This window comes from Adiantum capillus-veneris, chromosome 11, assembly GCF_014529385.1.
Source record: "Adiantum capillus-veneris isolate H3 chromosome 11, ASM1452938v2, whole genome shotgun sequence".
NCBI lineage: Eukaryota > Viridiplantae > Streptophyta > Polypodiopsida > Polypodiales > Pteridaceae > Adiantum > Adiantum capillus-veneris.
The window spans coordinates 121,496,293-121,523,764 of NC_140941.1; the positions used below are offsets into that span (position 1 = coordinate 121,496,293).

A 27,472-nucleotide genomic window follows, 5' to 3' on the forward strand; every position below is an offset into this window, starting at 1 on the left:
AAAGGCCACACAAGGCTTGGCAACTGAAAAAGATATGCTAATTGGTGGAGAGATGTATTATTTCAAGGCAAACGTAACTTCCTCATCATGCAAAGGTGTTTCTTTAGCAAGCATATGCTGGAGGCACTTTAAAGATCGCACTGTCATCAACATGTCTCAAGCATGTGTTTCTTTAGCACCAATCCCACAAAGCCAATTGACATTGCTTTGTCACATGTCGTCTTGCCAAGAAGATATGGCGCTTTGCTTTCTCCCTCTGGCATCATCCTGTTGTGGAACCTTTTTCCAGTCACGGGTGGGTTATTGGGAATTATTCTCATGCATGTCATCTTAAGCATCTTCAACAGCTTTTGGCATGCTTCGTTACAGGGGTTTTTGGCATCAAGGGACCCAACAAATGTGATCCAGTTGAGAAATATTTTGCTTTGTAATGTCTCTTTGTCCACCAGTGCTCAGGTCATCTCTATGGCAAATGTCCAGGTTTGGAGGGATGGCTTCTTGGCAAGGCATCTTGGGTATGGGCTTTTCATGTTCACGTCCAATGTTTATCTTCTAGCCATAATACATATATGTTCGATGGGCCATTTGACCATGTGCAGTTCTTTTTGGCAATCAACATGATCATATTGAGAGAGAGAGAGAGAGAGAGAGAGAGAGCATACATTACATGTTCTTACATATATAAATGCAAAGGGAAATCAGCACCTATATATAGTCACTAAGGGCACACATTTTCTCAATTTTGTGTCAAGGGAGTTCCAGCACCTCACAACCCCCAGACCCAATAATATGTACAAAAAATTAAAGCATCACCATCACCATGCTATGAGACCACTTAGCATTCCATACCTTGCGGCCAACAATAGCATAAATGACTAGTTAAATGATCATCTCCGTGAGCTGAATCGGTGGGTAAGGCTTCCTGACTGAATTTCGTGCTGCGCAGCTCCAACTAATGACATCAGAAAGGCTCTATAGTGTCCCGAGGTGTCAGAGGAGATCATTTGCTGCAAAGGTTTTTGATGTTTTCTAGTGAAATGTGCCTTAATATCCTTCATGTCAATTTCAGCTCGAGTTACTAAAATCCGTATCAAAGTTGAATCGTCAGTCCCAATGCCCTTCATAGACTTGTACAAAACCTGTCATTTGAAGTGCCAGCAATGCATTGAGATGTCCACAACTTAAACAAAACTTCCTTATATTTTACTAGACCAAAACTGTTGGAAAGACTAAGAAAAAGAATAATCATCCATTTGATCCTACACCAACACTTAAAATGCATGACTTTCACACAAAAATCCAGGCTCCATTGCAGAAGGACCCAATCTACAATTGTTCCCGAGTCCTAGTAAGTCTTACAGAAGCCCAGGGTATTAATTGGTCTAAAAAGGGAATATGAATATCCCTTCCTAACATGAATAAAAACTTTCTATCTTTAAACCTTCACAGGTCTACGACTAATACAGCATCTTTCCAAATGTTTTTAGCATAAGAGGAAGCATGAAAACCTATCTATGATCTCAATATCAAGCTCCAAGTAGTCTCGTCTAGGCAGAAAAATAAAACCCCCAGCAAGTCAACTAGCGAAAAAAATTCATTGACTTCCTTTTATCTTTAGCTAAGCGGTGAAGCATCTAGATTTTTTTGGGAAAGACATGCAAAGCATCTTACCTCTCCTATTACAGTTTCATTTTGTATCATCATCCACCACCAAATCTCAATATTCAAAACCAATTTAGAAGACAGCCATAATGAAGCCTAGCACAAAACAAATGCAAGAAAATTTACTTGATATACAACCTAGCACCATTAAACCTTTGCTTATGTCCTAAAGGGATTTGAAAAATGTTTAGGATTAGTTAAGATATCCAGATGATCAAGAGAGAAGGAGAGTAAGAGTTATGCCGCTCAAGCAAAGACCTGTATGATCCTCCGCATCTCGCAGATATACTCCCCAATGAAGTCCAAAGACCTGAAGCTCCACTCCTATCTCTAGATCGAGCCCATGTAGATGGCCAAGAAGAGATCTAGGATCCTCTCCATACGGCCAAAAGAATGCTCCTCTGTAGGAAATGTACCTATCATACCAAGGGTAAGTCTCCATCCACCTGTAGATGGTGGTGTCTTCTCCATGAAGTCCATGTTCCCATATACCCCCTCGTAAATCCACTCGTAATGGTATGTACCACTCAAACCACAAGTCGTAGTCGGGACTCGAGAAAGGTCCTCTGTAGATCTCAAGCCCGTAAAAAGATGATCAAGCCGATGTCAAGGTGTCATAAAATGATGACGTGGCATGTCCACCAAGAAACTGACAGACTTACAAGATTATAAGTTGTTTCAACTTATAGGGTACCCATCCGATGGGGCCCTCGGGGACACAAAGAAAATGAAAAAAAGAAAGATCGCGAAGATGCTGACATGGCAAGTGTTGTGCGGACAGCCCATGCAACACACCCATAGGGCGGTGGACTGGCGGTGGACTTTAGCTTTCACCCGATCTTTACATTGTTTGACTTTACTTGAACTTACGACACAAAGGACTTCACAAAGAAACCTGTGACAGGAATAATGGAATTCAACACTTCAAGCCATTTCACAACTTGGTAGCTAGAGCGCTCCCAAGCAAAAACGACACCCTGTACGCCCCAAAGACTGGCCCCCCCTTCCGTATTTCTTTATTCTTATTACACTTGAGAAAAACCTGTAAACTTCTCAAGTAAGGGTCCGAGTGCTAATAAGTCCGGGGTCGGAGGCCGAAGAGACCTCAAATAAAATTCCAATAGCTCTATCTGCTCTTTTGTAGAACCAGTGTGCTTTCAGAAAAGCACACGCCTGATGCTCTGATACCACTGTCACAAGACGGGCACCACGTGCCAATAGAAAAGAAGAGACTGAACAGACTTTTAGCGCTTCAATAACAACTGAACTGAGAGAGAGAGAGAGAGAGAGAGAGAGAGAGAGAGAGAGAGAGAGACGACATACGACACGGAGTGGCGGAATTCCACCCCAGAGAGTATTGGCCCCAAAACCTTGGCGCCCCTTTCGGTATTTCTTTATATTGCACCTTCTCCACGAAGCATGCCACAGAATGAGCCCTCACCTCATATTTAAAGGCCCTTGGCCTAAAAAGCAGTTACAGTGAAAAGCCTTCAAAACTCAAAAGCTTTTGGTCCAAAAGCAATGGCAAAAAGCTGCCAACGCGTTTTGCGGAATTCCGTACAGCTGCCACGTCATCAGTCAGCACAAAACGTAGAGCGTCCGTACAACTGCCACGTCATCAGTGTGTGTGTGTGTGTGTGTGTGTGTGTGTATGTGTGTGTGTGTCTGTGAGTCTTGCTTTATTTTAATCCCTTTATGTCACTGGGACCCCATCGAACAAGGTCCCCATAAGTTGGTAGGACTTCTTCTGCTACTTGTTCTTCTTAGGGTTTAGGCCCCTCGGCCGTGATCTAAAGGTTGGCTATGTTCTTCACTGACTTGACACGTCAGTAGTTTGTAACAGGCTTTCTTCGAGACAGTGGGACCCCGACATATGCATGCCAAGGTCAGCCAGTTGAGGAGGCCTGATGGATCACTTGCTACTGACTTTTACCGTGACATGCTATCAGCAAAGCCTCAATCAGAGCGTCACGATGCATGCAGAGAGCAAGTTTGGGCACAGATGCCTTGTCTTGTGACTGAGGAGATGCACCACAGGCTTGAGCTGCCTCTTCAGCTAGAGGAGGTCCACGTGGCCCTCAGAGCACTTCCCCGTGGTAGTTGTCCAGGTGAGGATGGTTTGACTCCCAGCTTTTTCTTAGAGTACTGGGACTTGCTTGGATCAGATCTCTGCAACGCTTTTCAGTACAACCTGCACACAAGAGAGATGCCTGACAGCATGAGTGAGGGTCTGATTTACCTCATTCCCAAGGAGGGTGGCTCCTTGGATGAGATTAGACAGTGGCAGCCCATCACCATCCTCAACTCAACCTACATAATTCTTGCCAAGGCTCTGAGCTTCAGGATTCAGCCACTTCTAGAGAGCATTATACATTGGACAAAGATGGGTTTTGTCAAGAAGCGTAGTATTTTTGACAACATCTTTACGTTTTGGGAGGCTTCTGCCCTCGCTCGCCTCCGTGGTGAGGATTTGGTGATACTTCTTCTCGATTTTGAGAAGGCCTACGATAGAGTTGATTGGGACTTTTTGGAGGGCACTCTATGCAGGATGGCCTTCTCACATGCCTACATCAGAGGTGTGTCACCTCTTTACAGACGCGCACACAGTCAGGTACTTTTGGCAGGTGGTAGAGGAGATCGCTTCATGCTCACACGTTCGGTCAGACAAGGCTGCCCTCTTGCCCCCTTCCTCTTTCTGTGCTATGCTGAGGCGATGAGCAGATTTTTGGTTTCACAACAGGTTGGTCTACGTGGCTTAGCGCTCCCTATTCAGGGCGATGAGTTACTGGATGCTTAGTTTGCAGACGACTCAGCTTTGTACTTGGAGGGCCAAGGGCCAACCTTCACAGGTGTGAGTAGGCTCTTGAGACCTTTTGTTGTGCATCAGGCGCAGGGATCAACTGGAGAAAGACAATGGCTTTCTCGGTTGGTAGTGCTCCTACGCCTGATTGGCTGCCACGTGAGGGTTTCAAATGGATTCCCCTAGGGACTACAGTTTGATACTTGGGCTGTCAGGTTGGTTTGGACTTGTCTCCTGAGCAACAGATTGCTCCCCTCCTCCTGTCCATCAGGAGGAAGCTATTACATTGGAGCTCCGCACGACTTTCTCTGGTAGGCAGAGTTGTAGTGGCCAACCAAGTGTTGTTGGCTACTATGTGGTACATCACATCTTGTTGGATCTTTTCAAGTTCCTGCATCAGCCACGTAGAGAGGCTGATCCCGAATTTCCCTTGGTCATGGCGCGACACTCAGATAGCCCGGGCCAAAGTGGCCTGGCAGGTCATCACTCTTCCTTGTTCTTAGGGGGTTGGGGATCCTAGACCCAACACAACAGAGCAGAGCGCTTCTTGAGAAGTTTGTTGTCAGAGGATTGCTTCCAAGGGAGGAGCCCTGGAAGGAGTTTTCGCTTCAGTGGCTTAGTGCTAGAGTGCCTCAGGCTGGAGGCCCTTGGAGACCTTCGACCAGATGGATCTTCACAGAGATGCGCAGAGTTGACTTGAGCAAGAGACTGGAGGACCATTTTGTTGTGAGTCTACTCCACTCCTGGGAGCATTTGAGGAGAGGTCTGGAGCAGTACCAACCTACTTGTACGGAAGAGCGTATGCGGCAGCCCCTTGTTTGGAACCCCAAGGTTAGCACTCAAAGAGGCCACTTGGTTGGTAGTAGGCCTCATGTTTCTTGGGGTCCCATGACAGAGGGTCCAGCACGCACCTTAGGTGACTGGTTACAGTTCTCAACAGCGCCCAGATGGATGGGGGCCTTCACGCGACTGGAGGTCCTCATCACAATTCGGGCTTGTTCAAAGACTGTACCTTCCCTGTTTTTCGAGCTACAGGGTGAGGGTCGTTTACACCAAGTTTCAGTTGAGGCCCCACAAGTTGCGGAGTGCTGCTTTCAGAGGATCCGAGTTGTGGGCATCTGTGGGAGGACTTGTGTCATAGATCCTGACCCAGCAGCTCTTGAGACTGGCCACTGGAGGCTGTGGGCTTGGGAGAGCTGTCCACTGCCACGAGCGCAGTGGGATCCTTGAGAGTGGTTTTGGCCGGACCCTTTCGCCTCAGCCAACCATCCAGGTGTCCCTTTCTTTCAATACATTGTTTGATTGGGACGTCACATACTGGCAGCACGGAGAGAGGCTCGTCCTGCTACAGCACCTCATTGGCAGGAGGAGGGTCTGACAACTAAGTTCTTGTCAGCTTTTTGGGCGAGATTGTGGGACGCTAAACAGCCGCGGCGAGTCACTTTGTTCCAATGGCTGGTTGCACATAGAGCAGTGGTAAGCTGGCTTGTACATAGTGGTCTCTCGGCAGCATGCGCAACTTGTGGCCATCCTGTAGAGAGTCAGTGTCATTGTCTTTGGGACTGTCCTATGGCACAGCAGGTTTGGCTTCGTGTCCTTCGGCCAATGCCTGCTTTTTCCACATCAAGACAGTACACTTGGGGGGCAGCTGCTTGGTCCACTCTCACGGGCCCGGCACTAGAGTTATCCTCAACCAGTAGGATGATAGTGATCAGGGGGGTCGGCCTACACTCCAGCCTGCTACAAAGCTTACTCCTCAAGATTGGTGCATTGAGAGAGAGGAGTGTTGGGAGCTCATCTGCAGCCTGACACTCTGGTTCATCTGGCGGGCCCGCTGCTTTCGCATCTTCGAGAATCGCCCTGTACCACCAGCAGAGATAGTTCGAGATCTTTGGCTAGAGCTGATCCATACTATCAGGGGACAGTTTGAGAGACTCCAAGGCAACTCTGACCGCATGCAGGAGCATAGAGAGGCTTTCCTTCGACTCTAGCGCCTTGGGCCTTTCTTCACCATGGTCCAAGGTGGGCTCAGATGGCACTACCGTCCACCTGTGTGGCTTTTCCCTCTTTCCATCTCCTGATTTAGCCTCATTGTATATATGTTGTTTTTTCATTGGGAGAGTCTCCACTTATGATTGTTGTAGACCTCTGTAGTAGAGGTGGTTGTAGCCCTATGGGTAGTTTCATTAACTAATAGAAGGATCTTTTTCTCGGGAAAATAAAGAGATTGTACTTGATGGAAAACAGTATGGCGAGTCCACCCCACTTGATGAAATCTAGTTTTCTTTTTTTTGTTTACCCGATTTTCTTGAAAGAATTGAATGATGATTAAAGGTCGAATATGTAAGACCTCGAAAAAGAATGACAAGATTTTCTGCAAGCTCGGGTTGATTATTTCTCTGAGGGCTTACCAGGTGAGTTGCCTCCTTCACGTCCTGAAGATCACACGATTGATTTGATTTCCGATAGTACACCACCGAATCAGCCATCTTACCGACCTAGCCGAGCACAAAATGAAGAAATAATGAACCAGAACAGATTCCCCATTCCGAGGATCAATGATATACTCGACAGACTTCAGGGATTTACTTGCCGAATTGATCTAAACAGTGGTTACTCATCGGATCTGAATTGCTCCTGGAGACGTCTACAAGACGGCTTTCAGGATGACTTTTGGTTTGTACGAATATTTGGTGATGCCATTTGGCCTTACGAATGCTCCAGCCACATTCAATCGCATGATGGATAGGATTTTTAGACAGTACAGATCGTTTGTGGGCACTTTCTTTGACAACGTCATCTTCTCTAAGAAGGAGGCAACGAAAGGTGTAAAGATGGACCCGGCCAAAGTTGAGACCATTTGTCATTCACCCGATTTGAAGAATGTTCATGAAGTTCAAAGCTTTTTGAGTCTTTGCTCCTATATCAGCATTCATTTGAAAATTTGCAGAGATAGCTTCTCCTTTGCATGTGTTGACTCAAAAAGAGGTTCCTTTTTACTTTGGGATTGTCAGAGATTGCAACCTTTCAGGACCAGTTTTGGCCTTGCCAAACTTGCAAAAGCCATTTGAAGTTTATTATATTGCTTGTGGTCGCAATCTGGAAGCATTCTTGATGCAAGAAGGCCATGTCATTGCTTACAGAGCAAGATGTTTTCACCTCCTGAAATGGTTGCACAAATTTACGAGAAACAGTTGTTGGCAGTTACCCATGCTCGTACACAATGGCAACACTTTCTACTCGGAGCTGATTTTACCGTCTTTACATACCATCAGAGTTTATGCTACTTCTTGTCGCAAAAGCAACTGTTGGAAAAACAGATGAGGTGGACTAACATCCTGTCACAGTTTCATTTCCCGATAGTCCATGTTCAGGGACAGAAAAATTTAGAGGCAGATGCATTGTCTAAAAAGCCCTTAATTCTGGCTATTTTCGAAATACATCATTGAAGCTTCAAGGATATGGTAGATCACTATATCAATAATCCTGATTTTGCAGATATCTTTCATCGGATACAGATTGGAGAGAAAGTTGCAGGCTATTCTATACAGGACCGCTATTTGATGCGGAAAACGATGTTGTGTGTTACACAGCCTTTGAGGGAAAAGGTTTTGACGGAGTGCCATTGTCCACCTTTTTCCGGCCACCCCGGCATAGACACCAACTTGAAGAGTGTTGAGCGTTACTTTTGCTAGACGAGGCTCAAAAAGGATGTGGACGAGTTTGTCTACAGTTGTTTAGTATGTCAAAAGGTCAAGTTTGACAAGCATCAGGCACCAAGACTTCTACAGCCTTTGCCCATACCCTCCCGTCCCTAGGAAAGCATTGCCATGGATTTTCTTTTTGATCTTCCCAAGACTCAAAGTGGGCATGATGGCATTTGGACAGTCATCGACAGATTCAATAAACACGCCCACTTCGTTCTAGTAAAGAGGACAATTAAACCCGATCACTTGGCAAAAAATTTTGTCTCACAGATTTTCCGAATGTATGGCATGCCTAAGTCCACTGTTTCGGACAGAGATCCTCGGTCTACTAGTTGTATTGGAGGGCAATCTAGGAGTACATTGGCACGCGGTTGTAGTTCTCGTCCTCGTTCCACCCGCAGACAGATGAGCAATTTGAGATAGCCAATTCAGTGGTTTTGGATTTGTTCAAGTCTTATATTTTGGATCAGAAGACTCAATGGGAAAAGTATTTGCCCTTGGTGGAGTTTGCCTACAACACGATTCATTCTCGAGCGGGGAAGGCACCATTTGAGGTAATTGAGAATGACTAAGAAAGACACATTGGAACTTCTTTTCACACCGCCACCATCGTTGAAACTACTCCCAGAGGTTTTGGGATACTTGATTACCAGAGAGGCCAATGTGAGCAGTTTTGTTGCATATTCGAGACTATTGTCTGAACCAGAAGTCTGACTCCATTCAAGGACATGCTAAGCAACGATTTGGAATGCATGTCGACTCATTGACTTATTTTACGGGCAGAATAGTATCCACCTCAACAAGGCAAGAGTCCGCCAAATTGAAAAGAATGAATCAGGGGAACTGAATGAGAGCTCATCACACAAGTCTGGAAAAATCACATGGTGGCACATCCGAAGGTTCCGACGAACTAAGAGAACTAAATGCAAGTTCATCAGAGGATTCCAGAGAAAGGGGATCAGATGATAGTGCGTCTCAAGGTTCCGATGATTGAGACTCACATGCCAATGGATAGGGGAAGCTAGCGAAGCTACCCATACGTCCCAGGGCACAAGGAAAGAAAGGAAATAAAGGAAAAGGGAATCAGCTGGTGGATCAGAGAATTTGAAACCGGCCTGTTCAATCCAAAAAGGGCGGTAGACTTTACCTCAAACCTTGATTTAGCTTTCACCCATTATTAGTCGTCTATTTTACCTGTACTTTCAAGACACAACAAAGGGGAAAGGGATACAGGCTGCTACATTGCACCTATATGAGAAGACCGACACCAGATTGGCCCCTATCTTAGGCGCCCCTTTCGGTATTTCTTTATTGTTTAAAAGAGGGAATAAACGTTGTGGTTCCCTACAAGCTGCCCCGCACAAACTTGGCTAAATTTCAACTATTCCGGCCCGATTTCGGCAACATAACTGTACTAGGACCCTTCACAGTCAGTATTCCCACGCATTGAATGACTTTCCCGACGCATACGGGCACTTTGCAAGACCTGGCGAGAATCTGCAGCACACTGAATTCTCTGTTTTCAGCCCCGAAAATGCGTCAGATCACCTGTACAGCGGTCCCCTCGCGTCCCCGAACCTCCTGGGGGTATTAGGGACCGTTTAGGGCCAAAACCCTAAACCTGCAAAAATACACAGCAGGCTGTAATTTACTGTTTCGGGCTCTGTTTCGCGTGCCGGTCGCATCCGTAGCAAGTCCTCGAGCTCCCGCACCTGTAGGGCTACTTGCCCTTTGAATCGGACGAGATTTCTGGCGTGAAACCTCTCCGAATTCACCTATACCTGCGGGGGATTAGCCGCTAGCTAATCCAGTACCTGTGCAAGAGGCTCTTGCCTCGGCAATCGCGCATGAACCCACACAATTGTACATTGGTCAAATGAAAAGCCCACTAGAGGGGCATAACATACTGCCATAGGGGAGAGAGAGGGCAGTGCGTAGCGTGCAGGACATCACTCCTGGCACCGCACTGTATATAGGAGGGAAAGCAAGCACTCCATAGCTCTCAACCTGTGACAAAACTGAAAATGAGCCTCTCCCAGCTTGAAAATCAGTGCCACTTCTTGTTGCATGAGGAAAGTGCACCAGAAGGTGCCACTTGGCACATTTACAAGCATTTTCCCGTTTCGGGGTTGCCGCCTAAAAATCTCCCAACCGGTTGCCCAGTTGACTTCACGGCAGAGTAAGAAAATGTTCCCCTTGTCATTCCAGAGGTAATGACGCAAACATATTTTCAGGTCCCAAAATAGCAGTTCCCTAAATTTTAGTTGTATCTTTCTAAGTCATCTGACCCCCTTTGTACACTGCAGCCACACCCAAAACTGAAATGTAGGCTCTGTAGCAAAGGATTCCACTTTGGCTAGTCAATGACCCCACTTTGGTTAACCATAGTCTTTGTCCAACCTTAGTGCTCTCTCTTGCCCTCAAGCTTGGACTCCCTCTGGACAGTTCCACACTAGCTAAGCAATGCAGGGCAGTTAGATTTCTCGAGGGGTGTTTCCAAAAAGTGAAAGTAAATAGATAATAAGAAAGAAATCAACAAAAAGGATAGATAGTAGTCACACGCTGGTGACAGAATTCCACAGACCCAGGATAAGATTTTTGAAGCGGATTAGTATACGAGAGATTCGGACACTGTTTTTGCACCGCATGAGAAGGCAGTTGGACTTCGACGCGACTTGCGGTTGAAGGAAGTGCTCTTACGATTTGAGAACGCTTGCCTAAGGAAACGAAAGGGAAAGGAGCGGCTTTTTCCAAAGCTAAGTATGCGATATTATGCCCCTTTCCAGATTCAAGAGAAGATAAATGATGTATCCTTCAAACTGAAGTTGCCAGATACTTAGAAGATTCACAATGCTTTTCATGTGAGTCTGTTGAAACCTTTCAAGGGTGAGGTGCCAATCGACAGGGAGCTTGAGGAACAACCTGAAGTGGAAGAGAGCGAGGAGATTCTCGTTCTGGAACTCATCAGGAAAGGAAAGAGTAAGGTCAAGTGAACGGCGGTTCTTAGTCAAGAACTATCCGGCATTGGATGCGAAGTGGATGGAGGAGGAGGAAGACCTCGCAAATACTCCTTATATTCTGAGAGATCGCGTGGATCAACAAGGTTGAATCTAGCGCAAACAGGACTACACAAAGAGGGACTCCGCTCCTTTGTCACAAGTTACCCAGATGGAATAGATTCACTGATTTTCCTTTGGATTTCAGCGATATTGATGGGTTTACAGTATTCTGCTATATGACTTTATGAAAGTACTTCGACATGGGAATTCCCGAAAATAAATCTGATTTTTGTGTGCTCACTAATGTGATTGTGTTTGAGTGCAGGATTGAAAGACGAAATGATTGCAGCATTTCGGTCTTGACTCTTGAGATTCTATGGACATGATCGCAATAAGGATTAGTCAATCCGACATCAGTGAGGTCCATGTGGATCTAGATGCGATTGCTTAACACGTTGCCAGGAATCATGGTCCTAGATCTCGATGGATTTTTATGTGATATGATTGGCATGTGATGTGAATGTTCAATAATTGTCGTCTTTGTGCAAGTGCTAGATTTGTGTCATTTAGTGTGCCGGTACTTAGAGTCAATGTCTATTGCACTAGTTTCTAGCTTCTATCTTGTTGCAGGCGTAATCGAGGGCGATTACAATTCTTTCAAGAGGGGGGTATGTCACAAAATGATTACGTGGCATGTCCACCTTGTAACTGACAAACTTACAAGATTAAAAGTTGTTCCAACTTATAGGGTACCCATCCAATGGGGCCCTTGATGACAGATAATTTTTTTTTATAAAAAAAAATCGCGAAGATGCTGACGTGGCAAGTACTGTACGGACAGTCCGCGAATTGTGTTGACTACTGACCTGGTAGCGTACGGATTTCCGTGAATTACATTGGCTACCCAGAGCGCTAGCTTTTGGGCTTAACATGCTTTTGGACGTGAAGTTTTTCATTGTACTGCTTTTGGGGCTCTGCTTTTGGGCATCCCTTGTACTGTTTATAGGAGCCCTTGGAGCCTCACTTTGCAGAGCATCTGGACACAGAGTCTAAGAGCAGAGGTCCCTCGGGAGTTGTACTTTGCAATGATTAATGATAAAGAAATACCGAAAGGGGCACCAGACTTTGGGCCAATACCTCTGGGCACAGAACTACACTGGGCCATGTCAACTCTCTATCTATTAAAGTTCAGTTATTTTGAAGTTTCTATTCGTGGGAGTGTCCAAGTATGTTACACAAGGATACTGCAAGCTGTAGCAATCACCGATAGACCGCACAGACCACCACCGCATGGTGTCCTATCAATGGGTAACCGAAGCAGAGGGTACTTGTAGCTGAGGTTAAGTAGCAAACTTTGAGCTTGTTGTCCACCCAAAAATACGCCTACAAGGCTGAAACTGCTGATGTCCAGCAAAAATCAGTATGCTTGTCTACACCCGGATCGTACTGAAGCGTTGTTTAGGTCCAAATAGGGTGGATCTCTATGTTTTGGTATTTTTCTCAAAAGGTGAAAACAAAGAAAAAAAAAGTGTATAGCTCAAAATCAATCACCGTACCACCGTCGTCGTCATCCAGCCAGTGCAAAAACTGATGTAGACAGATGTCTAAAGGCTAGATCCAATACCGATCTCCAGCATAGAGCCTCCTCCATTGCCAAGAACCCTTCTAGCCAATCTAGAATCTTGACACAATCCAAGTCGCAATGACTTGTCATAAAAGTGATGATGTCTATCAGTTGAAGACACACACACACACACACACACACACACACACACACACACACACACACACACACACAAACACACACAGTCAGTGATCACACATGCTGACGTGGCACGCGTAAGGAACTGCTAACGTGGCATCCATGAAGCGCAACGTGAAATCCATGTAATGACGTGGCATAATTTTACACAAGGTCGATAGGCTTTGGTGCTAAGGTTTTAGCAAACTTGCTTTTGGAGCACCTAGTTTTAACAGAGTTGCTTTCGAGTGCCAAACTTTTGCAACAGTTGCTTTTGGGCCTCTGTCTTGAAATATGAGCCTCGACGGTCAGTTTTGGGAGATATTGCACGTGCAGAGTGACTCCATAGGTAGCAGTTGTACTCTGTGGATTACTTATATAAAAGAAGTACCGACAAGGATGCCAAACTCTAGGGCAATGCATCTAGGAGTGGAACTCTGCCACTTCGTGTCAGATTGCGGATGTCCGCCAAGGGGTCAGATAGTCCTTACGCTTTGCATTATTAGGGTTTACGCCACTCGGCCATAATCTTCATGTTGGCACGGGTTAGAGTTTTTAACTCTTTAACCCTATGGTCCTCTCAACTACACTTCATGGGTTCACTTCATCTTGTCCTCTCGACTTCTTATCCTTTCGGCCAGTTCTTTCCAATTGGGCACGCCAATCATCACTTTGTGACGGTCCCTTTATCAATAGCTCCCTGTGTACGTGTCACAAAATGATGACGTGCCATGTCCACCCGGAAAACAAACAGATTTCAAAGATTATAAGTTGTTCCAACTCATAGGGTACTCGTCCGATGGGGCCCTAGAGACACTAGAATAAATAAAAAAATCCAAATCGCGTGGACGTGCTGACGTGGCAGGGTTGTGAGAATGCTTTCGCATTTTTCGCTGGCTGCTGACATGGCACTGTACGGAATTCCGCGATTGTGCTGCCAGCTTTTGGCGCCAGTTATTGGACCAAATGCTTTTGGAACTTGAAGCTTTTGAACTGATTGCTTTTGGGCCTCTACTTTTGGCTACACGTTTTCCAGACACTACGACAACAAAATCTGGTTGTAAATACGAAAAAGAACGAGTTTTCTTGAGCGAGATACACTTTCTGGGACACATCGTCTCAACAGAAGTTGAGACCATTTGTGATTGGCCCGATTTGAAGAATGTTCATGAAGTTCAAACTTTTTGAGTTTCTCCTCCTATTATCGACAGTTCATTCGAAAATTTGCAGAGAGCTTCTCCTTTGCATGTGTGATTCAGAAAGGGGTTCCTTTTACTTGGGGACCGTCAGAGATTGCAATCTTTCAGACTCTCATGGAAAAGTTGACAACCGGACCAGTATTGGCTTTTCCAAACTTGCAAAAGTCCTTTGACATTTACTGTGATGCATGTGGTCACAGTTGGGAGTAGTATTGATGCAAGACGGTCATGTCATTGCTTAGGAGAGTAAGATGTTTTCACGTCTTGAATTGGTTGCACGGGTTTATAAGAAAGAGCTGCTGGCAATTATCCATGTTCTTACGCAGTGGCAACACTATCTACTCGGAGCTGACTTTACCGTCTTCACAGACCATCAGAGTTTATGCTACTTCTTGTCATCTTACTTAAAAGGAACTGCACACACATGGGGGTCTACTTTGTTGTTATGCACAGAAGTACCAGCGACGTTGTCACCAGCGTGTGACTACTATCTATCCTTTTTGTTGATTTCTTTCTTATTATCTATTTACTTTCACTTTTTGGAAACACCCCTCGGGAAATCTAACTGCCCTGCATTGCATAGCTAGTGTGGAACTGTCCAGAGGGAGTCCGGGCCTGAGGGCAAGAGAGCACTAAGGTTGGACAAGGACTATGGTTAGCCAAGTGGGGTCATTGACTAGCCAAAGTGGAATCCTTTGCTACAGAGGCTACATTTCAGTTCTGGATGTGGCCGCAGTGTACAAAGAGGGTCGGATGACCTAGAAAGATACAATGGCAGCATCTCCTAAAATTTAGGGAACTGCTATTTTGGGACCTGAAAATGTCTTCGCGTCATTACGTGCAGTTTGACATGGGGATCATTTTGTTACTCTGTGGCCAAGTCAACAGAGGCTGCAGGTGAGATATTTTTAGACCCGAGGGTCTAAAGCGGGAAAATGCACAAATGAGTGACACTTGGCACTCTGAGGCCAGTTTACTACTTATAGAGAAGGCAAAAACGTGATTTATAGCTGGGAGGCTCATTTTTGCAAGTCTCTGTCACAGGTTAAGAGCTATGGAGTGCTTGCTTTCCCTCTTATGCACAGTGCGGTGCCAGGAGTGATGCCCTGCACGCTACGCACTGCCCTCTCTCTCCCCTTTGGCAGTATGTTATGCCCCTCTAGTGGGCTCTTCATTTGACCAATGTACAGTTGTGTGGGTTCATGCGCGATTGCCGAGGCAAGAGCCTCTTGCACAGGTACTGGATTAGCTAGCGGCTAATCCCCCCGCAGGTACAGGTGAATTCGGAGAGGTTTCACGCCAGAAATCTCGTCCGATTCAAAGGGCAAGTAGCCCTACAGGTGCGGGAGCTCGAGGACTTGCTAGGGATGCGACCGGCACGCGGAACGGAGCCCGAAACAGTGAATTACAGCCTGCTGTGTATTTTTGCAGGTTTAGGGTTTTGGCCCTAAACGGACCCTAATACCCCCAGGAGGTTCGGGGACGCAAGGGGACCGCTGTACAGGCGATCTGGAGCATTTTCAGGGCTGAAAACAGAGAATTCAGCGTGCTGCAGATTCTCGCCAGGTTTTGGAAAGTGCCCGTATGCGTCGGGAAAGTTAGTCAATGCGTGGGAATACTGACCGTGAAGGGTTCTAGTACAGTTATGCTGCCGAAATCGGGCTGGAACAGTGGAAATTCAGCCGAGTTTGTGCGGGGCAGCTTGTAGGAACCACAGCGTTTATTCCCTCTTTTGAATAATAAAGAAATACCGAAAGGGGCGCCTAAGTTAGGGGCCAATCTGGTGTCTGTCTACTCATACAGGTGCAATCTAGCAGCCTGTATCCCTCTCCCCTTTGTTGTGTCTTGAAAGTACAGGTAAAATAGACGACTAATAATGGGTGAAAGCTAAATCAAGGTTTAAAGTAAAGTCTACCGCCCTTTTTGGATTGAACAGGCCGGTTTCATGGTTCCATCGACGGGATTAAATCACTTTTTCCCATAGAAGTGAGCCTTGGGCAGTTTTCGGCTTGAAGACACAGGGGATCATAGACGAGACACAGGGAATTGTAATTATGGCTGACAGACCAGATGATGTGACTGAAGAGGTTTCCTCTTCACAGGGTCAACAGACACATGAAGTGGGTGAGTCCTCAAGACCACCACAGACTGATGATGATATATTCAGGACCCAGTTGGTTACTGCTGTGGCTATGTTCACACAAGTAATGCAGAATCCGAGGTTTTTAGCCTTTCTGCAACCTCCTGTTCCGTCTCAGCAAGTTGGGTCACTGGATCATATTCAAAAGCCTGTTAAGGCTCGAGCACAGGTGATTCATACCGCACAGTCAATGGAAACACCTGTACACTTGACGGAGAATATGCAGTCTCCACAACTTATGCCTAAGGTGCAAGAACAGGTGGCTGAGATGCCAGTCTTTCAAACTGTACCAGTTCAGCCCGCCATCTTTCAGCAGCCTATACCTGGTTCTAATGGGCAGGGAAGCAACTTACAGGCTATGCAACAGGTCTTCCCACCACCTTCAGTACACCCTGGCTATTTTGGAGGTGGATCCGTATTCCAAAGCATGGCTGGTCATGCACCTGGAAATCAGTTTTATACGCCAGGAACAGTGTTTGCGGGTGCTCAAACGATGATGCCTAACCCCATGTACAGTGTCATGGGTATGCAACCAGGGTTTCAAAGCACTCAGGGACAATTTGGGATGCCACAAGCAAATTTTGGCATGGCTGGAATTACAAATCAGCAGCCAAATATGGCATTTCCAGGTCAAGTTAATAGCGGCCAAGGAACACAGATGAACCCTAATAGTGTTCCCATGTTTCAGTCACTTCCATATGACAATTTAACGCCGCTGGAGAGGCCAACTCCGTACAAAGAAGGTGGCAAAGGTGTGTCATTCACGACCTTTACAGGGTTTGATGACAGGAAGAAGGCTCTTTCATTCCTCCAGCAGTTTGATAAGGCCTATGCAGGGGGAAACTTTACAGAGGCTTCAAAGGTCCGCAAGGCAGCCACTTTCTTGACAGGGAATGCGGGACAATGGTGGACAACTTTATTGCTTCAAGGGCAAGCTCCGTCCACATGGATTTACTTCAAGCAGATTTTTGCAGCAGCATGGTTATCTGATGATTTCGAAGCAGATGTCATGACAGAATGGCACCAGCTTAATGCTGCCACTTGCAGAAATCTGGATGATTACAATCGGAAGTTTTGGAAAGCTCTACTTCCAGTAACTTCCTATAGGTTTGTGCCATTGACAGAACAGATAGAAAAATACTGTTGTGGCCTACCCAAAGGATTGAGAAAATACTGCACAAAGACCAAAGTCACTACTTTGACGCAGCTCATCGAGGTAGCAAACACTGGCAATGGTTTGCTCAAGGGAGAAGATTGTGAATTTAACACTGGCGTCAAGGCAGGATCAGGCAAGAAAAATTCAGCCAAGAAGCACGTTCCCAATGAGGCTCCTAAAGAGACTCAGGAGTCAGCCAACGCAGGGAAAGACAAAGCTACGACTGAATCAGAAAAAGGACCAGCAAAGAAATGGAAAAGACGTTTTCCTCGCAAGTCAAAAGAGCAAAAGAAGGTCCTGAGGACAGAGAACAAATGCTTTATATGTGAGCAGCCTGGCCACATTGCTTACAACTGTCCTACAAAGAAAAGGCCAGCTGATTCTGAAGACAAGGAGGACAGGAAGGGAAGGAAGCCCATGGCTGGTCTAGTGCCAGATATGGTGGGCGACAAGCCAAATTCAGATGCAAGTGAGCTTTGCAGAGCATGGGGAAAGGTTAGGGATCAAACAGTGCTTATCTTCTTTGATCCAGGTGCCAAAGCCAACTTCATTTCCCCAGAATTGGCTTCAAAGTTGGGAATCAGACCTGAAGAGATGGGGTATACAGCAGAGGCAGGTTTGGCATGTCCTGGCCATACAGAGGCTGTGACACCCATCATTGGAAAGTTGCGTCTACATATCCAGTCCTATGTAGATGCTGAAGAATTTTACATCATGCCACTGGACGGATGTGATGTGTTGTTAGGTATTCCTTGGTTATTTCGTGTACAGGGAATCATGGATGCCTACAACAAAAAGATCACTGTACAGAGCAGGGGAAAGACTCACATTCTGGATGTAAAGCTTAAAGGGGAGTCTATTCCTACTGTATCAGCTTCTGCTATTACTTCTGTAATGAAAAAGCATCTTTCTGCGTACTTGGTTTTTGCACGTGAAGTGTCAGATTGTGATGAATCAAATTTATCTGTGCTAGATAAAGAAAGGTCAATGTTTTTACAACAGTATAGTGACTGTTTTTCCGATTCATTACCGTCTCAACTACCGCCAGAGAGACCCGAGGACCATGCGATAGATTTGGTGCCAGGCTGTAGCCCACCAAATAAGCCTCCGTACAGGGTTAGTGCGGCTCAGCAGAAAGAGATAATGGGCCAAGTACAGGAGCTGTTAGAAAAAGGGCTGATTCAGCCCAGTTCATCTCCATTCTGTTCTCCAGTATTGTTGGTGCAGAAAAAAGATGGCTCATGGCGTATGTGCATCGACTACCGTGCACTGAACAAGAATACCATCAAGAATAGGTTCCCTATACCTAGAATTGATGATATTATGGACAAATTAGAAGGAGCAGCTATGTTTAGCAGGATAGATCTAAAGAGTGGGTATCATCAGATCCGCATTAGATCAGAGGATGTGCACAAGACTGCTTTTAGAACAACGTTTGGCCTTTACGAATTTTTAGTGATGCCCTTTGGTCTCACAAATGCTCCTGCTACGTTTAATAGGATGATGGACAGAATTTTCCGTCCACACCAGCAGTTTGTTGGTACGTTCTTTGATGACATGATAGTCTATTCAAAGAATGAAGAGGAGCATAGGCATCACTTGGCCATTGTGTTCAAAGAGCTACGCAGTCATAGGTTGCTCATCAATGCAAAGAAAAGTGAGTTTTTTCTGGAAGAGATTCACTTTCTGGGACACATTGTCTCAAAGGATGGTGTCAGAATGGATCCTGCAAAAGTTGAAGCGATCAAGTCATGGCCAAATTTGAAGACGGTGCATGATGTCCGAAGCTTTTTGGGACTATGCTCCTATTACAGACGGTTTATCCGAAATTTCGCTGAGATTGCTTCACCTTTACATGCTCTTCAAAAGAAGGCAGCCACCTTTAGATGGACACAAAAAGAGATTTTAGCTTTTAATCTCTTAAAGGAAAAGATGACTTCGGATCCAGTCATTGTGTTGCCAGATCTTAGGAAGTCATTTGTGGTCCAATGTGATGCCTGCGGTAGTAGCATTGGTGCTGTGCTAATGCAAGATGGCAGGGTAGTAGCCTATGAGAGCAGAATTTTGCAAGGGCCAGAGATGACCATGCAGGTCTATGAGAAAGAGTTACTGGCTGTGATTCATGCGCTCTTAAGTTGGAAACACTACCTGCTAGGTGCAGATTTCGTTGTCCAAACGGACCATCAGACCTTGCGATACTTCTTGACACAGACAAAGTTATCTGAGAAGCATATGCGATGGGCAAATATCTTGTCCATGTTCCATTTTCAGATTGTGCATGTGGAAGGCAAGAAGAACGTTGTGGCTGATGCCTTGTCAAGAAAGCCACAAATTTCAGCTGTGTCGATTCCTTATCATCATGAACTTGATGATATGAGAGAACAGTATGCAAATGATGAAGATTTTGCAAGGGTCTTCGAGCAACTAATGGATGGACAACGTCATGAACACTATCTTCTTAAAGACGGGTTCATGATGATGCATGGAAGATTGTGTGTCACAAAGCCATTGCGACGCAAAGTTATGGAAGAGAGTCATGTCCCACCGTATGCAGGGCATCGTGGTATCGATGCTACAGTTAAAGCGGTAGAGACATTCTTCTATTGGCCTACATTGAGAAGGGATGTGGATGCCTTTGTGCGAGAATGCCTAATATGCCAAAAGGTCAAGTTTGACAGGCAAAAGGCACCAGGGTTATTGCAACCACTACCTATTCCAGATAAACCATGGGAAAGTATTGCTATGGATTTTATCTTTGATCTTCCAAGAACGCAGACAGGAAATGATGGTATTTGGACCATTATTTGCAGATTCAGCAAACAGGCTCATTTTATTCCTGTCAGGAAGAAGATAAAGCCAGATCAGATGGCACGCTTGTTTATGAGCAATATTTTCAAGTATCATGGCATGCCACAGTCGATTATTAGCGACCGTGATCCACGCATGACAAGTTTGTTTTGGAGAGGCTTGTTTGAGAATATGGGCACCACGCTCAAATTCTCTTCGTCATTTCATCCTCAAACAGATGGGCAGTCAGAAGAGGCAAATTCTACTGTCCTAGATCTGCTGAAGTGCTATGTGTCAGAGCATAAAGGAAAGTGGGAGCAGTATTTGCCATTGGTGGAGTATGCATACAATAATACAGTGCATTCATCAACTGGCAAGGCACCTTTTGAGATAGTTGAAGGTGGCAAGAAAGTTCCTCCCATACTGCATACAAAGGACAAGATATTTGAAGCAGATAAGTATGTTCAAGACATGGATGAAATGTACAAGAAGGTCAAAGTGGCCTTAGAAAGGACTCAGGCAAAGCAAAAGAAAGCAGCTGATCGTCACCGTCGTGAAGTGGTATATTCACTTGGTGATTGGGTGCTTCTACGGTTTGAAAAGGCAAGGTTAAAGAAGATGAAGGGCAAGGAAAGACTCTTTCCAAAGCTCAGCATGCGTTACTATGGGCCTTTTCAAGTATGCGACATAATCAGTGATGTTGCATATAGGCTGAAATTGCCTGACAGTTGAAAGATTCACAATGCGTTTCATGTGAGTCTTCTCAGACCCTATGTGGGTGATGTGCCAGAAGATATGCCAGCTGAAGATCAGCCGGAAGTCGAGGAACTTGACGAGATCTTGGTCCCTGAACAGATTTTGGCACACAAAGAAAGGAAAGTGAAAGGCAAGGTTGCTAGGCGTTACTTGGTAAAGTTCAGAAACTATCCACCAATGGATGCTAAGTGGATGGAAGAAGGTGAACTTGCAGAGTCACCAACTGTGTTATCACTTTACCTGGAAGCCTTCGATTTGCAACCTACCTTGACCCCTTGAGTTTCAAAGCTACATGCATTGTCAGTGTGACAATGGCTTCTGAAACAAATGATGTACATGGTATTTAAAGTGAGCTCAAATGAAATACCTGTTACATGAATGTTAGAGCTGTACAGATTGTCAGTTTGGCAATTGCTCTTATGGAATGTCCAAAAGTTTGGTTAGTGCTATAGAAGTGAGTATTTCTTGTCAGTTTGTCAAGGATACAATGGTTGCTTCTATTCAGGAGTACATGTGTAACTGCATTCTTAAACTGTCGGTTTGGGTATGCTCGAAAGTGTTACGGGATCCAACGTGTACTATAAGACAGTGGCAAAATGTGCAGCTACCATTTTGTCATTGGAAAGTTAGTGACTCAAAGCAATGGCAGAGTGCGAAGCTACCACTATGTCATTGGGACAGGGTTCACACGCAGGCAATACATGAGTCGACGAGGTGTTGAATACACCAGGGTTGACAATGAGCATGTATGTGTCGTATATGTGTCGACAGGTGTTGAATACATCAGTGTTGACAGTAAGCATGTACGACATAGATGCAAACGAGGACGTTTGAGATTTCAAGAGGGGGGTATGTCACCAGCGTGTGACTACTATCTATCCTTTTTGTTGATTTCTTTCTTATTATCTATTTACTTTCACTTTTTGGAAACACCCCTCGGGAAATCTAACTGCCCTGCATTGCATAGCTAGTGTGGAACTGTCCAGAGGGAGTCCGGGCCTGAGGGCAAGAGAGCACTAAGGTTGGACAAGGACTATGGTTAGCCAAGTGGGGTCATTGACTAGCCAAAGTGGAATCCTTTGCTACAGAGGCTACATTTCAGTTCTGGATGTGGCCGCAGTGTACAAAGAGGGTCGGATGACCTAGAAAGATACAATGGCAGCATCTCCTAAAATTTAGGGAACTGCTATTTTGGGACCTGAAAATGTCTTCGCGTCATTACGTGCAGTTTGACATGGGGATCATTTTGTTACTCTGTGGCCAAGTCAACAGAGGCTGCAGGTGAGATATTTTTAGACCCGAGGGTCTAAAGCGGGAAAATGCACAAATGAGTGACACTTGGCACTCTGAGGCCAGTTTACTACTTATAGAGAAGGCAAAAACGTGATTTATAGCTGGGAGGCTCATTTTTGCAAGTCTCTGTCACAGGTTAAGAGCTATGGAGTGCTTGCTTTCCCTCTTATGCACAGTGCGGTGCCAGGAGTGATGCCCTGCACGCTACGCACTGCCCTCTCTCTCCCCTTTGGCAGTATGTTATGCCCCTCTAGTGGGCTCTTCATTTGACCAATGTACAGTTGTGTGGGTTCATGCGCGATTGCCGAGGCAAGAGCCTCTTGCACAGATACTGGATTAGCTAGCGGCTAATCCCCCCGCAGGTACAGGTGAATTCGGAGAGGTTTCACGCCAGAAATCTCGTCCGATTCAAAGGGCAAGTAGCCCTACAGGTGCGGGAGCTCGAGGACTTGCTAGGGATGCGACCGGCACGCGGAACGGAGCCCGAAACAGTGAATTACAGCCTGCTGTGTATTTTTGCAGGTTTAGGGTTTTGGCCCTAAACGGACCCTAATACCCCCAGGAGGTTCGGGGACGCAAGGGGACCGCTGTACAGGCGATCTGGAGCATTTTCAGGGCTGAAAACAGAGAATTCAGCGTGCTGCAGATTCTCGCCAGGTTTTGGAAAGTGCCCGTATGCGTCGGGAAAGTTAGTCAATGCGTGGGAATACTGACCGTGAAGGGTTCTAGTACAGTTATGCTGCCGAAATCGGGCTGGAACAGTGGAAATTCAGCCGAGTTTGTGCGGGGCAGCTTGTAGGAACCACAGCGTTTATTCCCTCTTTTGAATAATAAAGAAATACCGAAAGGGGCGCCTAAGTTAGGGGCCAATCTGGTGTCTGTCTACTCATACAGGTGCAATCTAGCAGCCTGTATCCCTCTCCCCTTTGTTGTGTCTTGAAAGTACAGGTAAAATAGACGACTAATAATGGGTGAAAGCTAAATCAAGGTTTAAAGTAAAGTCTACCGCCCTTTTTGGATTGAACAGGCCGGTTTCAGACGTGGTTAAATATCAAGAACATTTTCACGTCAACTTGGATATCAGATGAACAGAAAAGAAATGTCATCATGGCTTGGCATCACTTGAGATGACTAAGAAAGATACATTGGATGATTACTGCCAGAGGTTTTGGGATACTTATTTGCCAATGTCTTCGTTTCGTAAGATTACTTTGAAAGACCAGATTGAGCGGTTTTGATGTGGTTTGCTAACAGAGATTCGAGAGTCAAGACTATTGTCTAAACCAGAAGTCTGACTCTATTCAGAGACTTTTGGAATGCATGTCGGCTCATTGACTTATCCTACGGACAAGATAGTATCCACCTCAATAGGGCAAGAGTCTGCCAGTGAAAAGAATGAATCAGGGGAACCGGATGACAATTCATCACAGGATTCTGGAGAATCACATGGTAGCACATCCGAAGGTTTCGACGAACTAAGGGAAGCAGATGCAAGTTCATCAGAAGATTCCAAAGAAAGGGGATTAGATGGTAGTGCGTCTCAGGATTCTGATGATTGAGACTGACGTGCCAATGGACAGTTGAAGCAAGAACTAACCGGCATTGGATGGAGGAGGAGACCGAGCAGATACCTCCTCAGATATTGGGACTTTACCTTGAGATTTTTGGTCTAGCTTTGACTATCCCGAGAGATCCCGCAGACCAACAGGGTTGAATCTGGTGCAGACGGGACTGCACGAGGGAAGTCACTCCGCTCCTATGTCACAAGTTACCAAGATGGAATAAAGTCACTGATTTTCCTATGGATTTCAGGGATATTGATGTGCTGACAGTATTCTGCTATAAGACTTTATGAAAGAAGTACTTCGACATGTGAATTCCTGAAAATGAATCTGATTTATGTGTGCTCTATCATGTGACTGTGTTTTGAGTGCAGGTTTGAAAGACGAAATGACTGCAGCATTTCAGTCTTGAGTTTCTATGGACCTGTCCTGGAGTGCATTGCAAAGCCAAAAGAAGGGACATCCATCATAGAACTAATAAGGGATTTTGAGCATTGTTATGCCCAATTATCAACGACAAAAAGACGTACCTTGAATAGGGAAAAGACAGAGCTGTTCTTGCAAGCCAATTGACAAATCATGGATGGATGATAAGAGCCTCAAACAACTCCTCACGGGATCTATATGGAGCTTTCCCTAATGTCAAAGTGACTATAGGAGATGAAAGATGAGCAAAATTTCTTTGTGCAGGAGATGTCGACCTACCCACTCTATCTTATAGGGCAACCATTCATCACAGGAGTGCGGATGGAGACAAAGGTGATGGATGATGGATCGGCCTATGCAAGGATAAAGAGTAACGATGGTAAGAAAGCTGTCCAATTTCTCACTGTGTGTGTAAACCATGAGAGAAACCGTGATAGCCTGCATGAGAACCCGCTTCCAAAGGCAACTAGGGAATTTAAAGATTACAAGAAAATGAGGGGTTTTGACCAAGTACCATTGTAAAGCGAAAGTGCAGTGGTACAAAGGATAATAGGCTCTCGCCTGATCGAACTATGCATGAAAATTTTTGCACACGTTTTCTTGGGTTCACAGGAAATGGATTAGTATGCTTTGCAAAACTTTAAGGAATGAAGAGAAGTGCTCGGCAGTATGTACATAAAGTACAAACAGGCCAAGAATATTGGGTTGCTAGAGGATAGCAAATACATTCCAGATTTTTTGGAACAGATCTCATTTGTAGATACAATGGATGATCTTGAATCTAAAATGGTCTATAGCGACCCGGAGAAACTGCAGGTTGTTGAAGTTTATACTTTGGATACAAGGTGGTACCATACATAATGTACGGTACGTATCTGTACGTACTGTACGTCGTTCCGTATGGATAATTTTTTTATGTAGGTAAAAATACGTACCTTTGTAAAAAACAAGTAAATGAGAGAACATTTAACAAAATTTCCATTCCTCATTAGAGATTTAGAAAATGTATATCATGCAAACTACTTAGGGACACATCAATGATTACTATACACATCATCAATTGGAGATTCCCTAACCAAGTACCAAGTAACGATCGTGTATAACATACAATAAACATGTGTATCTGCTGACAAAAGAACAATTAAAAACCTTCAAGCATTGAACAATGAAAGCGTACATACTACATAATATAGAGTCAGAAGTGTAAAAATAACATTGGTTCAAGTAGCCCACAATGCTAATAAGGAGCGACCCACAATAGTGACAAATGTCAAGCCAAAATGGCTCATAATAGAGCATACATAAAGAAAAACACCCTGCTCAAACATGTGAAAATGTCTCGACTAGTAACTAGTGTCTAGTGCCTAGTTGAACTCATCATCAGAAGAGGAAGATGACGACGTTGAAAAGAGCATGTCTCGATCTGCCACAAAATTGCCCTCGTCATCAAACTCTGGCTCTATCCCCATAGCACATGTAGCCTCGACTGCACCATCTGGAGCACTATTGTCCTCCCTCTCCTCGGTGTGAATGAGACGAACTGCCTCATTCGCACGTTACCGAGGAGTACGAATGGGTGGCTTCCCTTTGCGAATGCTCTTCCGTCGCGCACTCTCCCCGCCTGCACCTTGTAGACAGAATGGAATGCTATAAGCTCTTGCACCAGACCTCGTCACACGCCGATCCACATCCTCCAGCTCTCTGTGAAGCATACGTACTATCTCCTTTTGCTCATTTGTAACAAACTACTGACGTGTCAAAGCCTAAAGAATGGACCCAACCTACAGATGATGTGGCTGCCCGAAACCCTAACCCTAATTTCAGCCAAAAACCCTAACTGTTGAAACCCTAATTCTAGAAACCCTAACCCTAAAACCTACAAACTCTAATTCTAGAAACCCTAAGAAGAACAAGCAACAGAAGAAGAAGTCCTACCAACTTATGGGGACCCCGTTCGATGGGGCCCCAAGTGACATAAAGGCATTAAAAATAAAGCAGAACACACTCAAAAGACTTTGCACATCAAAATATGATGATGTGGCACATGTACTGACGTCCCGAAATTCGCAGCGGATTTTTTAGGGAAATCCCGAAATTTTAGGAAAGTGATTTTTTGGGGTCAACTTTTCATATTTGATGCTTTTAGGCTTTGGGCCTTTAAATATGAGCCTTGGGGGCCCTCTCTGGCACTTTTTAGCGCGCAGATTGCAGAGCGAGTGCTCCCCGGCTGTTGTACTTTGCGAATCAACAGTAATATAGAGAAAAACCGAAAGGGGTGCCAAGGTTTGGGGCCAATACTCTCTGGGGTGGAATTCCGCCACTCCGTGTCGCGTGTCGTCTCTCTCTCTCTCTCTCTCTCTCTCTCTCTCTCTCTCTCTCTCTCTCTCTCTCTCTCTCTCTCTCTCTCTCTCTCTCTCTCTCTCTCTCTCTCTCTCTCTCTCTCTCTCTCTCTCTCTCTTCAGTTGTTATTGAAGTGCTAAAAGTCTATTCAATCTGTTCTTTTCTATTGGCACGTGGCGCCCGTCTTGTGATAGTGGTATCAGAGCATCAAGTGTGTGCTTTTCTAAAAGCATACCGGTCCTACAAAAGAGCAGACAGAGCTATTGGAATTATTATGTGAGGTATCTTCGCTTTCCAACCCGGCCTTATTAGCCACTCCCACCCATACTTCATCGCGCATTGGGCGCGCTCCCGTCTTCACCGCAGTGTCTTACAGGGCAGAAGCCAATTAAGATCACTTGCAAGAGAAGGATCCAGATTTGTTTCAAGTCACTTTTTTTTTTCTCAGAAGCAGTGCCATGCAAATGTTGATGTCTACAGCTACCAAGCAGCATACTCTAAGTACTTGGCAAGCTTTCAAGAAAATTTTTGCTCGAAGTTATATGGTTTCTAACATCTTCCTTCAGAGTGCAACTGCTGGCAAAGTGGGGTATCCTGAAATGCTTGCCATGGAGACCCTAGCAGATCATAACTAAAATTTCTCGACATCTCTCAGTAGATATCTCTTCACAAGCAGATGACCTTGGAGATTCGGTGCGATTGCTATCTTGGGACTACCATTGCCGCCAAAGAAACAGATCTGTTGCCATATTTATCAGATGGCTACCCACTTATTAAGTGGGCGGTCGGTCACCTTTAAAAATGGTCTGAATCTATCCAAAAACTCAATAAAACCTTATAAGTTCAAAACAATGCTTTCACAGCACTTCCCAGGCGTCCCTGGATGCAATCACATGCACAGTTG

At 45.2% G+C, this 27,472-nt stretch overlaps 1 protein-coding gene across 2 annotated transcripts in view; it reads right to left on the reverse strand.

Moving 5' to 3' along the window:
• Nucleotides 1–652: 652 nt before the first annotated feature.
• The window catches only part of LOC147447927 (annexin D5-like), a 67,059-nt gene continuing 40,239 nt past the window's right edge, over nucleotides 653–27,472 (reverse strand). For both annotated transcript variants that reach the window (XM_086523829.1, XM_086523828.1), the window contains exon 6: nucleotides 653–1,139. In XM_086523829.1, coding sequence (XP_086379955.1) covers nucleotides 888–1,139 — 252 coding nt within the window. In that variant the 3' untranslated portion in view covers nucleotides 653–887. The remainder of the gene's footprint in view (nucleotides 1,140–27,472) is intronic.